Genomic DNA, 17,248 nt, shown 5'->3' with positions numbered 1-17,248 from the left:
AACCAGTTTTGTTTTAGTATTCGAACCCGCACCCTCATGCATGAGAAGCGGGCGTCTTAAACCTCCGGGCTAACACAGAAAAACGAAAAAACACATACACATAAATTAAAACTATAGGTACACAAACTTACCAACACAACAGCGAACATTTTTTATTATTATCCTTCGATTTTTCTTTTGACATTTTGAACACACACACACACACACACGATCACTACACTAGGCGGCCATACTTGTATTAAAAAAAAGAACTGTCAACTTTCCCCACAGATAATAATTCACTATGGTCACATGTGCATGGTAACCTGTCACATTCGTACAATCTATTGTCGACTTTAGAACTAGGGTAATAAGGTTAATGATCCGTTAAATTGTTTAGTTGGTTTTAGGGTAGGTTGAAGTGCTGTTGTCTGTATAGTCAAATGGTAATTAAAACGTTAATTACAGTTTTAAATGAATTAGATAGTCGTTTATTTTAACGTCCTGTGTGGAATATTTTTGGCGGTGAAATGTCTAGTTGATAACTATGCTAAATGTAGTTTTTTATTTGTCATACAAGAGGTTAATAATTATTTGTCTCCTATATTGAAAATCAATTTATCAGCAACAAAATGCTTGTTGCAAAAATAATTTAAGAAATGTTCTGAGACACTACTAACAAACTGCATTTCCATGCACCTACTCTTGAAAAAGAAAACAATCAAAATATGTTAAGCATGTAATGAGGTTAGAACGGACAGACAGACAGGCGTCGTTGTATTATAATCAGTCGCCTTATTGTCCTCTACTAGGTTAAGCAGACTAGGAATATTAATTAGTTTTCTATTTAATTGTGTAATAAATCATAGTAATCTGCTATTAGCATAATTTTGTTTATTGAAAAAAGTGAAATCTATTTTCGGTTTCTAGAAAATTCCTCAGTAGGTAGTAGCACCGAGTCTAGCATTGTGTCCAATATATGGCAATAAGCCCACCCCTATTACATGAGACCTTAACACAAATGGTGAAAACTGGGTGCAAATTGGCATTACGTGCCGTAATGACCTCTGCCTACCCCTTCGAGAATAAAAAGCGTGGCGATGCTTTTTTGTTTATTGACTCAGATGTCAATAGATATACCGGAGCTGCGGACTGTCTAGCTCTGGCTCGAAACAAGAGTAGGAACGGAGTGGTTCTTAGTCAATAAGAGTCTGACACTCCTTCTCGCCTCACTCAAGGACAAGAGAGAAGTCATTGGATGATTTTACCTTCTCAATAAAATTTACTGACGACTTAATACCAAACAAATATATTGGCAAATAAAGGATTTGATTTGATTTGAACACCATGCGTAATACTGAAGTTTTATGATATGAAAATTACTTTATTTTACACAAATACAACGTATAGCCCACATTTCACGAGTGATGTACATAATGATACATAGAAGTGGAGTCCATTGCCATACACCGGGTGCAATTCCCTGCTCCTTACTGAGAAATATTTTCTGGTTTATTTCAAACAACAGATAAGCTAAAAAATAAGTGAAAACAAACAAATTTGTTTAAACTTATTGGAAATCCATTAGCAAATGACCGAGTTACCGATTTATTAAAGTTCATGTATTTAACCTCAAAAATCGAAAATAAAAAAACATGTTCCCTTACAAAATTAAAGCTAAAAGCATTATTCAGTGTTTTCCGTAAACAAACTTCAATTTTAAATGAAGACGGGGTTTAAAAATAAATCGTAAATTCATAACAAAAGCAACTGTATTAGACGAAAACAAACACCGCAAGACGTATCTGTTTTATTTTAACACTCTTTTGAGAATTTTTTCACAAACACAGCACTGCACAAAGATTCATAAATAAATAAGTCAAAATACGGATGATGACGGGGTATGAAAATTTTAAATCGATTTTGCCAGTCAGTTAGGTCATGAAACAATATTAGACTCGTATTATTTTGTCATATAAGATAACAATACTTAGATAAAACGAATCAAAGTTTAAGAGTAGTAGCAAATACGTCATTTCTACGTATAAAACGTACCCAGAAGTGACGTATTTAATTTTATTTCCGTAAGAAAATTTAAAATATGTGTTTGATATTTTAAAATAATCTACAAACGGACATTAAGATAAAAAATTGTAAAAATTAACGAAATATTTAGAACGTTTTTGGTAGTAAGTATTTATGATTTTTTTGTTTTATTTATAGATCATAATTTGCCCAGGAGGTCAAAAGCCTTACGTAGGCGTCCACTCAATGACTTTTAGACGCTGGCTTGAAGCGAGTTATTAGATATCACTGATATTACAACACTCAAAAAACAAAACACTGATTCACTACACCAAATTAGGACTTGGGTCCAAATGTTCATGAAAACAGTTCCCGAAAATACGTGGAGTAGCCCGATTATACACTAAGTTATGAGTTTGGACAGTGAATGCGTGGAGTCGACAGCGAAAACATCTGTTGAACTCAATTGGCTGGAAGTTTATAATATGCGTTGACACAATGAGTTTATGTCATGTATAGGATGTTGGAATTTTGTGCCGTAGGTATTGTTATATTGTTGTGTCATATTTTATGAAGTTTACATGTATATGACTGGTTCTTTGGTCGAAGGGTTTTGAAATCGATTCTTAAGATGAGCAACGCTTTAATGTCTTATTGGATTTTATTCGTTGCCATTGGACACCCGAAACACCAAAAGCATTACAAGTGCGTTGTCGGCCTTTTGGGGGGTTAGGAATAAAATTTTTGGGGTTTTGGTTTTTGGGGAATCGGGGATTGTCGGTATTACATAGAAAAAGAAGCTGTTTTTGTGTTTAATATGGCAATAGACTCAACCTATATGACATGAACATTTACCTTATCCTTGAAGAAATAAAGGTTACTGTGATTCATATTTTTATGTAAATATGTCTTAGTCACACTTCAATTCCAAGATTTCGCAGTCATTACAAATTCCAAAAGGTTGCTATGCTGCTACTCTCTATGTCGTGCTGTTAATATGAGCATGGCTTCAAAAAAATTGAGTTCCTTTTCAAATAGTTACGTAAGTAAGCCAAAAAACATTATAATTAATTTTGTATGTCTCACGAAAGTTATAATATAAACAAACTGATCAAAACTTAAAGAGTAATTTAAACAGTCTTCTCAAAGCCAAAACAAACGTTTGGTAGTTTCAAACGTATTTTATGGTAATAGAATTGACATTTCAGTTTAAAAATAACTCTCCTACTCTTTGATCGTTGAACTATTTTCGTAAAAACTTTTACATTATACAAATCCGGCGTTCTCCATTTTAGTTCCGTCGTTAGCAAGGAATAATATGTTGTTTTAAAGTATAGTTTAAAGGTTATACTATTTTCAGCTTTTTCTAACTAAGTGGGTTGGGTTTAGCATCGAGTCTTACTGCCGTATTTAAGAGACATACTGACATACCGTACTTAAGAAACTACGCCTTGGGCGAGAGAGAGTGTCAGACTCTTACTGACTAAAAACCCACCGCGTTCCTACTCCTACTGCGAGTCGGAGCCCCTGCATAAGATTTCCGGTAAATTTTCCGCGGTTTCGTTACTTATACTTAATACTACAACTCCTGTGCACAGAGATCTACAGAAGAGGACATAAAATCGCCGAAACAATGAAACTCAAAGTCTCAGGGAGAAGAACAATAAAATCAATCAGTGCCCTTAGTACGAGTTTGCTTTAAGTTTAAAGTAATCGAAACGAAAGCGCGTTCGACGTTTTGATTGGTTGGTTTATTCGAGCCGGCCAATCAGAGTCATAGATGCTTCTTTGACAGTTTGGACTGGCAGCTTAACGTGCTATTTCAGTCGCTATAGTTATGAAACTGATAATAAAATAAATGAGCGTGTCAAGTGATTTAAAACCTTTTGAAATGGGAAAAGGTGTGTAATTCGACTGTAAAATTAATTTTAATTAGGCCATTTTTGGATTAACGGCTGAGTTTTATGTGTGACGTGACATTTTTATACTTTTGGCCTTATTTTATTTCTTATAAGGATTATTTTTGTATGGTCATAAAGACAACTTTATACAGGTTTAATGCGAGTTTTCCCGGTAGAGATACGTTACGGAGCATGCATTTTTCATTATTTTGTAACGGGTGACCTGCTTTTTTTTGTTGGGGAGAAAATTCATTCAATTGCTTCTCTCGCCTCGAGCAAGGCGTGAGAGAGTGTCAGACTCTTACTGAACCACCCCGTTCCTACTCCTGCTTTTCGAGCCGGAGCTCCGGTAAACCCGCTATGTAGTCCGCAGCTCCGGAACTCTCAGTTCTCTAAAATATAACCAAGCAAAAACGGTCTAAATAAGTACATATAACCTAAATGAAGTATCTCAACCAATACAGTAGAGTGGTTAGCCAGAAAAATCAATACCACTCCCGCGAATCCATAAACTATCCGCCTGATAAAGTGCTAGATAACGCTATCAGCATGTTCGCTTGATAAATCTTTATTTATACTATCTTGTTTTTACCGGTATTGCAGATAGAGCGGGGAAATTATTTACAAGAGAGTTATGTGAATTTGAATCAATGTTATGTAGACGGATCACATCAACAGCCTATAAGTGGCCACTGCTGACCTAAGGCCTTTTCTCGGCCACGGAGAAGATTTGAGCATTAATCACTATGTTTGCTCAAAGCAGATTGGTGATTTCAAATTCAATTAGAGATTATACGGCCAGGTTTCCTTCTCGATTTTTTCCATCACCGTAAGTCAGGAGTGTCTGATAATCTTACCCAGAAAATGTCATAATGGTATAGGTTTTTTGAATTACGATAATCGTGAAAATAACACTTTACTCGACATTGGAATTAAACCCAATAGCTCCTATTCACATCCGACTGTTCAACTAACAGCTGATACTAAAAAAATATGCATTTCATAATTTAGAACTTTTGTCCCATAAGTGTTTTTACGACAGCATAATTGAAACACTCCGTATATTGTAACACGTCCCAAATAGGAGTCGCATACCGGAGTAGTTAGCTGTGATTGTGATGCCAAGAGGGCACACACAGATCTATATTGATCATTAGTAATATCAAATAATATTGTAATTGATACATAGTCACTATAGGTTTAATTAATGTATGTGTTAGTGGCTTGGTAGTCGATGAGATTAAGTACTGGGCTGAGGGGATCTTTACAAGAAAATCCCAATAACCAATAGCAATATTTCAATTTTATGAATGTGTTATTTTGTGTGCTGTGCCCGGAGCTGCTGGCTGCGTAGCGGGTTTACCGGGGCTCCGGTTCGATAAGCAGGAGTAGGAACGTGGTGGTTTTTAGTCAGTAACAGTCTGACATTGCTTTTCGCCTTACCCAAGGCAGGAGAAGTCATTGGATGATTTTTTGATACATTTTGTATGAAATCTATGACTAAATTATATCTCTTAAGGGGTGATTGCGAGATTTATCAATAAATGAATTTGGATTTGAACCCGTGTGCTGATGTTATGTATGGGCTTATGTCCTACTTCCTTTACGTTTAACTAAAAACATTAATTATATGAATGTACTGTATATTTCTACATTCGGGAAAAAACGTATACGTGACAATATTATCAATTGATCCTACACATGTATTAAAGTAATTTTATCAATAAGCCAATGAACAATGAACTTGACTTTCTCAATACATTCTGAGTCATACAGTCATACAGTAGACACTCTTGTTCATATTCGTAATACAGAAGTTTAACTGTTTTAGTATTAAACTGGCTCTTTATCGTATTATGAATGTTTGCAGTTGTTTTTACTAATCATAAAGCCAGACGAATAATTTTAATAATATTAGACAAAAAAGGTATTTTTAAAGGAAATCCAACTGGGACCTTTATCAACTGCACCGTTGCAACTGGCTGCCGGGCAACATAGCGGGCCCAATTCCCGCACGAAGAAACACTGGGTGTCATGTGCACTTGAGCTTATATGTTTGTAAACGCATCCACGACACAGGAGAAAACCCCAGTCTGGGGCAACGTTCTTAACAAAAACTTGTTGAGATTTTGTTTTCGTACATTGAGTCGGGTAAAAAGTATTGGAATTTTACATTTTCATTTCTAAATAAGTGAGGTATGCAAATAACTAGCAAGAATGAAAACACATCACATAAATTCTCAGCAGACCACTTCCCGATGGCTCAATTCGAGGCAATACTTTTCTTATATCTATATGTACATAGTCAGATAGAACAAATTATTTATAACCGAGAATGCGTCCTATAAAGTTTATCAGTAAATAGATTCGCTATCACCACGCTATCTTAGACCTAGTGACACGGATAGCAAAGTAAATAGTCGAATGTCCATTAAGATACACACATACATAAATAACATTAGTATGTACCAGTAATATTTGTACCTACTATATAAAATATGTATAAAGCTTTCCCATAGGTCCATAGATTTTTGTGCTCTCGAGATGTTAAATGTCACATATGTACATACATTTAACAATAAAGACCGAACAGCAACCCTCTGAGGGCTTAGTAAGAGTTTGTTTTACGTTTAACATGATCGAAACGAAAGAGCGTTCGTTTCGCTAATCTCTAAAACTACTGGTCTGATGTGAATAATTATTTTTGTGTTAGATAGTTCATTTATAAAGCAAGGTTATAAGGTAAAGCATCACACTATGATCAATAGGAGCCGAACAGAGTTGATAAAACCGCGCAGAAGTAGCTAGTATTTAATAAGTCAATAAAATACAAAGGTTTTCATCATCTTATGAACAACTGGATGAAATATTGACGGCAAACCTATTAATCATTTCGTACAAAAAGATACATATTTGTATAGGCACACATAAAGGTATGCAAAACCAGTATAAACTGACCGTTGAATATCCGGAAAGACCATACAAAGTGAGACCATGGTAAACTGGTGTTGTATAGCTTGATATGTCTACGTGTGTAGAATTGGAAGTGCGTAATGAAAAACAGATGTTCAAGAAAGAAAAGTTTTGTTATTCACACTCTCAGTCACTTATTTATTTAATTAATAATTTATTTTACTCGTTAAACGTTGTGTTTCCTGTTGAAGATTTTCAAAATAATTGTACTAACATCCGTACGCTATAAAGTCAGGTGTTTGCATCGTTGAGAAATTGATAAATTACGCGAGGTTATCTTGGCAATTTTTTTATGGAGCTACATATGTACGGTGTATCAGTGAGTCAGTAAGCTCATTAAATAGCTGTAGTTTTGAGCAAAGAGTGGGGAGGATAAACGAATGTCTCCTGCCATCTGAACAGGTCCGCTCAAACTGTTGCGGTTCTTTCCCCAAAAGACTACAACAGAATCAACTTGCACGGTTCCATGACATCTTTAATTGATTATGTCTGGACTTTAAAAGAGACAATGACCTCTGAGTTTGTTTCGGCATTTCTTCTCAGAGTAGTCCGATAGGAAATGCCGGCCTCATCTAGTTATTTAAGAGATTGACGTGTAAAAGAGTTATATTGTAACCTATTTGCAAAATAAATATCATTTATGCTCTGGGCAAGAGAGGCTGTCAGACTTTTTATTTTTTATTTATTTTTCGACCATTTTAGTACACAAATAGGTCTAAAACTAAACTATATTCTTAATAATAATAGTTATAATTTGGGCATTATTACTACACAAATAAAGTTGAAAACATGTGGCAGAATATCAACAAATTACGATAGGTAGTTTTGCTGTCTGTACGAGTATCACACTCCAATTTGTATCAATTGTTTAATGGAAAAGCGTGACATCACACTGTCCATACACGAGGTGATATCACTCACATTTTATCAACATTGAATCATTCTTAAATATCATACGTTACGAAGGTTATTATGGCACATTCAGGACATTTTGGTACTTTCTTACTTTAAGAAAGGGTGAGCACATATTGTCAAAATTCAAATGATAAACGTAGGTAACGAACGTAGGTAATTGTGGCACTTTCAGCACTTTTAAACTTTCAGAAACAGCGAGCATATTGAGATAATTCAATATGATATATTACGAAGGTTATTGTGGCACTTTTGGAACATTTTGGCACTTTCAAACTTTCAGAAAGGGTGAGCATATTGTGATAATTCAATATGATACATTACGAAGGTAATTGAAGCACATTCAGAACATTTTGGCACTTTCACACTTGTAGAAACGGTGAGCATGTAATTGCCATATTTCAATATCTTTTTTTTCGACTTCAAAAGGAAGGAGGTTCTCAGTTTGACCTGTACGTATGTTTGTCCGCGATAATCTCGTGATTGGCTTGGTTTTCAGAAAAGTATTTGTTACACTAACAGGTTTTATTTAATACCGACGTCAAAATGAAGGAGGTAGGTTTTTTAAACGTAACCTATACGTTGTTATGGAAAGTACTTTCACTTTCAGAAAGGGTGAGCCTATTGCCATATTTATCAGAGAGTCCTACTGCCTGGTCTCTGTCAAATATGTAATCATCATGAAATCATGACGCGAGTTCGATGCCAATACGCTTGGTATAAGCATTTAAAATTCAAAAGTATTTTCACCAACGTATTTAAAATTGGTGACAGTAATGCATATAACAATTTGTATAATGTATAATTGTCTGACTATATTTTCTTTCTAGTCATTTGCATATTTCTAAGTAGGAGCTTAACTCATACTCATATACATAAGTTACAAGCGACAGCAGTTCAAGCTACTACTACCTAGTCTAATTGAATTTTAGTCTTTATACCAATATAATACAGTTGAAAATTGAATAATGGAATTATAAAAAGGTGTAGGTAGACGTGCCGGTCTCTGTACATAATGTATGTATGTATATATTTAGTTAAACAACTCGGCTGCTTGCCTACCTGATGTTTTCCTTGCTTATCACTGTGTTTGTAATTTTACAGTTAGGTTCGTTCTCGGTTGGATGATTTTGTACCTGTTTATTTTATTTTAGACGAACTATGTTTGTACTTGGAAAGCAGTAACGAGTCCACCTAGGTAAATTACTTGGAAAGCAGTACTTGGGTATATGTTCACATAACCAAAATGTATTTATTGTATCTATAATATAAAAATAAGTCGGGGTTACCTTCCTAACGCTTTAACTCCAGACCACACGAACTGATTTCCACAGTTTTGCATTCGTTGGAAGGTCTCGGGCTCTGTTAGGTTTATATTAAAGAAAATTAAGGAAGAAATTGAGAGAAAAGCAGGAAAACGGGGGAAATCATTGGTGGTGAAACAGAGTTTGTCGGGTTTGCTAGTTGATTATATTCATATAGAAAAGTCATAATTATAGCGTTTTTGGTGATTCTCGTAACTTTTTGGCTGTAGAAAAACTCAATAGTCAGTAATATGGTTGGTATTCGCAACGAAATACTTTGAACACGTTTATTGTGTTTAGTTTACTTGTCAGTAATACAAATTCTCCCGGACTTAAGGACCGCCTAGAAATAGCACTTCACTTCCAAAAACTAAGATAACTAAACATCACACACAGCTGAAAACAACAGACCGACAGACACTATAAACCGAAATTAAATGTAAATTAATCTTAATCCAAAATATCTGGATTGAAATGTTAAACAGAAACACTATACAATAATTGTTTTATATGTGTTAACACGGCACATGATCAGACGGATCACCTGATGGTAAGCAATCGCCGCCACACTTACTAATGTCAAAAATATACTATGTTTTTAATTTCACTCATTACCAAGCTAATGAAACACAATTTATTTTACTGTGTGTCACATTTAGACATGTGACGCGAGTGCCCGCGCGTGTAGTCGCGAGAAAACTGCCTGATAACTTATCAGCGATTGAATCATTGGTTTTGTGAGAACAGGTCTTTGTGTTGAGTTCTAGTGTTCATGATGAATATTTTGCAGTGAAATGGGTAATAAATATTAATGGAGCTGCTTTAATAATACAGTTTGAAGAATTGGACGTTTACTTGTTGTATCACTTCTGTTGTTAATGACTTTAGTATTTCTGTTTCCTGAATACAAAGGCATTATAAATACTCAGTACTTATTCAGATATGTATTCGAAGAATATTCGTTGTGTGGCGTTTACCAGAATATATGGGATTGTCATTCCGAAGTATATTCCGAATGTTCCTACCAGATCCAGGTACCTTAGAATGTACCTACCAGTAGATGAAGTGTTTACAGTTCGTTTCTTAATTACTTACCGATTATAAATTGACAGAGGTAAAAACGTAAAAGAAAAGTTTCAACTTGCTACCCTTAGTACGAGTTTGCTTTATGTTGGACGAAAACAAAACGAGAGCGACTTCGGCGCTCTGATTGGCTGGCGCGAATGAACCAACCAATTCTTTGTTGTTCTTCTTTCTCGTACTAAGGGTACTGTATGGAGTATGAAACAGAAGTAGGTATATCAAAAGACTTACCTCTCTTCAAAAATGCTGGAGTTTGCCATGAAACTGTCATCGATCAGACTGGTATCCTCCATAGCACTTCTGTCGAAAGTCTTATCTTCATCCTCTCGCGGCAACAAAGGGGGTAAGCTGTGATACTGCTCCTCCAACGACTTGCTTTGTTCCGACCGATACTTCTGGTTCCAAAGTTTTTTCGTTTCGTCTTGCACTCGGCGTTTTAATTCCGATATCTTTTCACGTTCGTTTTCGATTACTTGGCATCCTTTTGGGAAGAGGAATAAATATGTTTTAATATAAAATTGTAATAATGAATTACGATTATAGAATATCTCGTTAAATTCTAGAGGCTTTTTAGGATCAAACTGATTGATTTATTTTTAGTGTAATTGAAATACTGACTTTAGAAGCATAGGCAAAGTGAAATAACAACTGTCCATTTTATAAGTATTTTGTTTGATAATCATCCAATTTTTGTATTACAAAAATGTTACCTCACACAGACTAGGAATTTATCCTGTCTCATGGGTTACAAATATACAAGTTGACATACACGTGCTATCCAGACCCAATTCAACAATTTGTGAATCACTCAAAGCGTTGTACCGTGCGGTAATCGAACCTGTTACACGTTGCGCGGCAGCTACCGCGCTAACCGTGTATTCAAGTCAATTTATACCTGTATTAAGTAATACTAATGCTATAACAAAAACTTAAACCAACTTTGCGATTAGAAAAAAATAGGAACCACAAATAGAAAAATGATAGCAACACATTATACTATTTACCTTGTTCCTCCAACATTTCAAGCCGTTTCCTCTCGACCTCCATCAGACTATCCAACGTCCTCTTCCCCAACGTATTCATATCAGCATCACTCGGCAATATGGGCGCATCTATAGTCACCTTCGATATCCGATCTATATCATCTTGCGAAGGAATCTTTACAGCATCAGTCATCTTCTGAAATTCTTTCACACTAGGTTCATCTCCACAGCTCTTTCTATGAAGAATTTTAGCTGATTGTATACTGCTTTCTTTAGGGGGAGTATTCTCAAATGTAACTTTAGTTATTTGATCTTCTGTGTCAACTTCTTCCATGATGTCTTCTTCTTTTTTATCGGGCGATAGAGATTTCGCTTTCACGTATTTGTTGTCAGCATTTATCGGTTTTGTATTCTTTATGTAACGGTTTTTAGAATTGTTCTCTTTGTCTGATTCGTCGTTTTTAAGGCTGTTCTCTCTAGACCGTTTACCGAACGAATCTTTTTTCATTATCTTTCCTAAAGCGGCGAATGTTGGTATTTTTGATGATGAATTGCTTTTAACTGGTCCAGCAGTTTTATCCTTCTTCTTCGAATGCCTTAAGCTATTGAATTTGTCTAAACTAACATCAGCTTCTATATTATCATTATAGAACAGATTTTCGTTCAAACTCTGCGACATGATGTCGACTTTTTCGGGCGATTTTGGTTTTTTACTCTTTCGTTTTAAGGAGTCGAAATTTCTTTCCCAAAATCCTTTCTTTTCTTTCGATGACGTGGAAGACTTTGATGGGCTTTCGCTGTACCTTTCAGTGCTATCTACTAAGTCAGTGATGACTCTTCTTTCAATATCTACAGTCATAGATTGTGACATTTGATCTATTGAATTGAATTTATCTTTAAGATTCTTAGTATGGTCTTCGAAGGTTGAGATTTTTAGGTCAATATCGTCACTATCAGAGCTTTGTGGGGAATAGCCGAATTCCCCTGATTTAGCTCTTGTTTGGTCGGTGAAAAAGGCGCTATCTGGGGATTGTGTTCTTTCTATATCGTTAAGTTTAGCTACGATAGGTTTAAGTTCTTTCTCTAAAGCTTGTACTTTACCAGTTAGTTCCTCGACTAAGTTTAATAGTCTCACATATTCTGCGTGTAGTATTTTCGTCTCGTCTAGTGCTGATGTTAGATTGTTATTTGCTTCTGATTTTAATGTTAGTATCCTTGTTTTCTGCGCTTCTATTTTCTTTGTTAGTAAGATGATTTCGTTTTGGATGTCTTCTCTGTTTGATAATCTGTAAAAGATAAGAGTTTTTTTTGTTTGCTTATCCTTTTATGTACACAATATTACAGATGATATACTATACAATCTTAAAATATACATACTTAAAATATAAAATATACAGTATGATATACAATCTTAAAATTAACTTAGATCTACATTTCACATACTATTATTACTTTAACAGCTTCAGTAAACACAATATGAGCATTAATTACAAATAATAAATTGCCTAAACATTTTTTATGCCCAGTAATCGCGATTCTATTGATAATTATGTCTAGAAATATTGTATACTTACAATTCTGACTCTTCCTCCAGATGCTGGAATTCCAGGTCCTCAGATATCTTAGTCTCGTTGTCCAGGATATCCTGCGCGTTCTGCAACTCTTCAAGAGTGGCTGCATTGCTCTTCAGGTCTTTCTCTAGCCTGAAATAGAAGATATCAAAACATTAACATTATGAAAATATGTGGACCCAGTTTGGTCCTTGGGGAACACCCTGCACTAAAGTTAGTGTTTGAAATATATTTTTGTTGATTTGACATTTCATTATCGTTATTTTAGTTTAGCATGTGACCCATCAACTTATATTTTATAATAATCATACCACATCATGATATACTGGACTATACATAACATACTAGTAATTAAATCAGTCGAAAGCCTATGCTATGTTTGAGAAAACAAATCGCCATACTTTAAACAATAAAAATGTATTGGGAAAATCTAGTGTCTAATCATTAGACTTACCTTTCAACCTTCAACGTAGCGATCTCGACTCTATCTCTCATCTCATTCTGCCTCGTCTCTTGTTTTTCTTTCAGTTGTTTTATTTCTTCTTCAATTTTCTTCGCACTCTCCACTAAGTCCATTTTCTTCTTCTGTTCTATGTTTAGGATCGCTATTTCTGAGTCATACTCTCCTTTGATTAGGGCTTTCTCCATTTCCAACTGGAAAAAGAAAATATTAGTGAATGGGGTGTCTATTTATTTATTTAAACTTTGCATCTTTGAAAAATTACGCTTAATTTGTGAACACACCACTTTACGCCTTTTTATCCCCAAAGGGGTAGGCAGAGGTGCACATTACGGCGCGTAATGCCGCTATACAATGTACACCCACTTTTCACCATTTGTGTTGTAAGTCCCATGTAATAGGGGGTGAGCCTATTGCCATATACCCATATACTAGGGACAATTTCAGACTCCGGGCTACAACTGAGAAATTTTCGGAAAACCGAAAAAATTGCACGAATCGGGGAATCGAACCCAAGACCCCTTGTCCGGCAGTCGCATTTGCGACCACTCTTACATAATTTGTGAAATGTGAAGTAAAATCATAACTTACCTCTCTCAAAATGTCATCTTCCTGCAACCTAATTTCAGACATCTTGCATTTGATTTCATGAATCTCAGTCACCAATTTCTTCCTTTCCTCTTTTAGTTTCTCATATTTAGTCTTTAATTCATCTACATTGTCATCTAAAACTGTACTGTCTAAAGAGTCAGCTTCTATATCAATCTTCTTAATATCTTCTGTGATGTTCTTTATAATCTTATCTCTTTTGTTCTCTTTCAAGTCTTTCTCAAATTCTTCTAATTCTGGAATGTCTGCCATTAGTTCTTTTTTCATGTCATCGAAACTTTGGTTCTTATTTATAACTACGTCAGGACTCTTTTCGGGAGTTGATTCCTTTTTATCATCGTTCGCTACTTTAGAATACCTAAACTCTAAGTCATTAGTCAAATCATCGTCTATCATAGGTATTTCTTCTTCGAGACTTAATTGTTTTTCTATACCATCGAATTTAGGTTTGTCACTTTCATTACTAGTTTGCTTTTCCTGTTCTGTTCGTTCAAAGTTTGGCTTTTTGGAATTATCTACTGGAGGCGGAGTGGGGAATATAAAATACTGAGGAGAAGGTGGATTTATTTTATGAGCAAATGTCGTCTTAATTCTGGTCCTAGGGCTTTGAGTGTTAGGGGACTTAGGTTTTAGGTTACCGTATACGTTGTTTCTATAGTAGACGTTTTCGTAGGGGCTTCCTATGGGGGAGGAGAGGTTAGGGATGCGATCCCCACTTTGGTTATGGAGTTTCCTTATCATAATGGGACTAGAAAGGTCGTGCATTCGTGGAGATGGGTCATCGAAGACTGGGATCCCTATTTCATCCATCCTGCCTACGTTTTCATAGTTGTTCTGATTTGGGATGACGACCTCAGGAGTGAGTTCTGTAGGGGGCGTGGTGTCGAAGTTCTCGTAGCTGGAGAGATTCCTTTGGATCGGAAGAGACTGGCTCATTGGTGAATTTTTGTTGTGACTAGTTTCAAACCTGGAAATGAGAGTTTTAGGGTTATAATTTGCGTAAATGAACTTGAAATTGTAGAGAGAACACATCGATCATAAATAGGTGTGAAACTATTCATACAGGTAAAGATAAACCATATTCCTGCAATATTAGCTTTAAACCTGACTGGAAAGATAATACGGTTTACTTCCATAATTCAATTCAAAACTTACATTCAAAAAGTACTTTTGAAAGTCTAACCGAATAACAATTCAACTTAAACAAATTCAGTCTTAAGTCAATCAAAACCCAACTAGGTATAAAGCTAATACAAATAACTCCTAAAAAATGTACTCACTTGTAATACCCATCGCTGGTCTGTACAAAGTTGGGGTTGTTGAGAGCGACGCTGCGCGGGAGTGACCCGTTCGTGATGATCTTGTTGTGCGGCCTCTTCTCCGTCGGCGTTATTGGGATGCCTGGAAATACAACGTTTAATATTCTTGATTAGTATTTTAAAATAAATTACTTATTTAGCATACTGATCACAGCTACTTGCACCATAGTCTAAAATTCTCGAATTAAATAAAACATTAACAATTTGAACGCCACATGAGGCTGATCACCGGTGACCGACGTTAGTGGAGGATTTGCCTTCAACAGTTTTCTATCGGCAGTCAAATATTTAAACATGAGATCGCTGTTATAGCATTGGTAAGTTTGTAACATCTATCTTAACCTGTGTTCACAAATAAATTGAATGGAATTGAATAAAAATTCTTAAATTTGAGGATTGAGAGACAGGGCGGGAAAAGCCATTGGATGATTTTCATACCCTAGATATTTTTTGTATACGCGGCCAAGACACGCTACGCAACTAACGCTAAGGACTTGTAATTAAGTTTAAATAACAAGGAACAAACCTTTAAGAACAAAATGTAACACAACACTTCCCAACACAAAAATGACACAGAAAATGTAGTTTTCCTTCACTCACATTCTTACTAAGAACTAAAACATTATCAATGAAGCGATACAGATTACATACAACGGAAAACTGATACAAGTAACTTTATATTATACAAATACACACAAACAAACATACATATTCAGTTCACAGTGTCGCTAGTGTCTTTGTAAATAAAGATTTGCTTTAACATTTTGTTCAGAGGGATATTAGTTCCGATTTTGTCCACCGGTTTGTATAAGTTGGTTTTGCTTGCCTTGGGTGTGCAATGTGAAGGTTTGTTGGTTAAATATGGTGAGAAAAAAGGTTTGTTATGTGTTTATTTTAATAATGGAGTGATTGACAAGTATCGAGGAGACCTTGCAGGGCTTGAAATGGTGTGATATTAATAATATGAGACATCTGCTCATTGAAGGAATAGATAATTCAACAATATTTTATTTATAGCTAAATTAATACACATTTAATACGTGTCAAATGTTTTTTCATTACCTAACTAACGGATTAAATAATGTTTTAATTTTTATACCTCGTCATCATCCTTAATACATAATGTGCCCCAAATCTTTAGATTCAGATCAATATTTAAAACGTAGATCGATACGGAAGTTTTGTATTGAGTTTAGAATTGGAACTTGAAACAGGATAATTACCATGCTTTTCTATTTCTATGAGTTTCAACAATATTTCGGCACTGTTGCAATCAACGTGATTACGAATGAACTCATCAAGTTCATTCGTGATTTCAATTATAGTGTTAGTGACAATGTCAGTTTAAAAACTTGTATTGAGATTGTTATTAATTTCGGCTATTAATAGTCATTAATGTTTAGGGCTGTTGTATCAGAGGACGAATTATATTCGTTTTATTATTCAAATGTCAACACGTCAGATCTGACGCGAGACACAATGACTTTTCTATTGTGTCTCATACACCAACAGACATGAGGTTAAGCAACTCACCCGAAGAGATCTGTCTCTCATACTCGGCGCACATGTTGAGGATCTCCTCCAGCCGAGCAGTCTCTGCTTCTTTCTGCTCCTCCTCCTTTATGCGGTCCTGGTACGCCTGGAACAAGATGGTCACACTATTAGTATAAAGATGATATTGGTTTTAGAGGTTTTAAGGCTCAGGGGGACGAACGAGGAGATGGGTCACTTGATGGTAAGCAAACAGCGCTGCATGTGGACACAAGTAACACATCGACAATTTACGATGGGATAACTATGTATGTTTATGGAGTATCGGATCGTATCGTCTTATGAACATTCATCAACGCCTGCGTTACATGGCAATCATCTAATTTTCTGCGTCTAAGGACCGACTTTTCGATCAACAGATATTTTTTACAGTTTTGCGTATGGAAAAACTGTCAAAAGTTCAAAATTATTAATTCTCCGATAAAGTTATTTGGTGGTGGAAAAATCGGTCCTAAGAAATATATATTTCTTAACAGCTTGTTATTAGTTTATAAACTATGATTTACAACCCGCTTACAAGGCGTAAAGATTAAGGCTACACTTAACACTCTCAAGTAGAGGAAGTTCATAATCCATCA

General features: G+C 35.4%; 1 protein-coding gene across 3 annotated transcripts in view; it reads right to left on the bottom strand.

The window, feature by feature from the left end:
• LOC118276597 (pleckstrin homology-like domain family B member 2) overlaps window positions 1–17,248 on the bottom strand; it is a 122,886-nt gene that overhangs the window by 26,548 nt on the left and 79,090 nt on the right. For all 3 annotated transcript variants that reach the window (XM_035594943.2, XM_050699880.1, XM_035594944.2), the window contains 7 exons: window positions 16,653–16,758; window positions 15,081–15,201; window positions 13,783–14,767; window positions 13,186–13,385; window positions 12,735–12,863; window positions 11,182–12,446; window positions 10,409–10,658 (listed from right to left, as the gene is read on the bottom strand). In XM_035594943.2, coding sequence (XP_035450836.2) covers window positions 10,409–10,658; window positions 11,182–12,446; window positions 12,735–12,863; window positions 13,186–13,385; window positions 13,783–14,767; window positions 15,081–15,201; window positions 16,653–16,758 — 3,056 coding nt within the window. The remainder of the gene's footprint in view (window positions 1–10,408; window positions 10,659–11,181; window positions 12,447–12,734; window positions 12,864–13,185; window positions 13,386–13,782; window positions 14,768–15,080; window positions 15,202–16,652; window positions 16,759–17,248) is intronic.

The sequence above is a fragment of the Spodoptera frugiperda genome, chromosome 17 (genome assembly GCF_023101765.2).
Source record: "Spodoptera frugiperda isolate SF20-4 chromosome 17, AGI-APGP_CSIRO_Sfru_2.0, whole genome shotgun sequence".
NCBI lineage: Eukaryota > Metazoa > Arthropoda > Insecta > Lepidoptera > Noctuidae > Spodoptera > Spodoptera frugiperda.
Note: the sequence above shows the minus strand (reverse complement) of the source record. Positions and strands in the feature narration are given on the sequence as shown.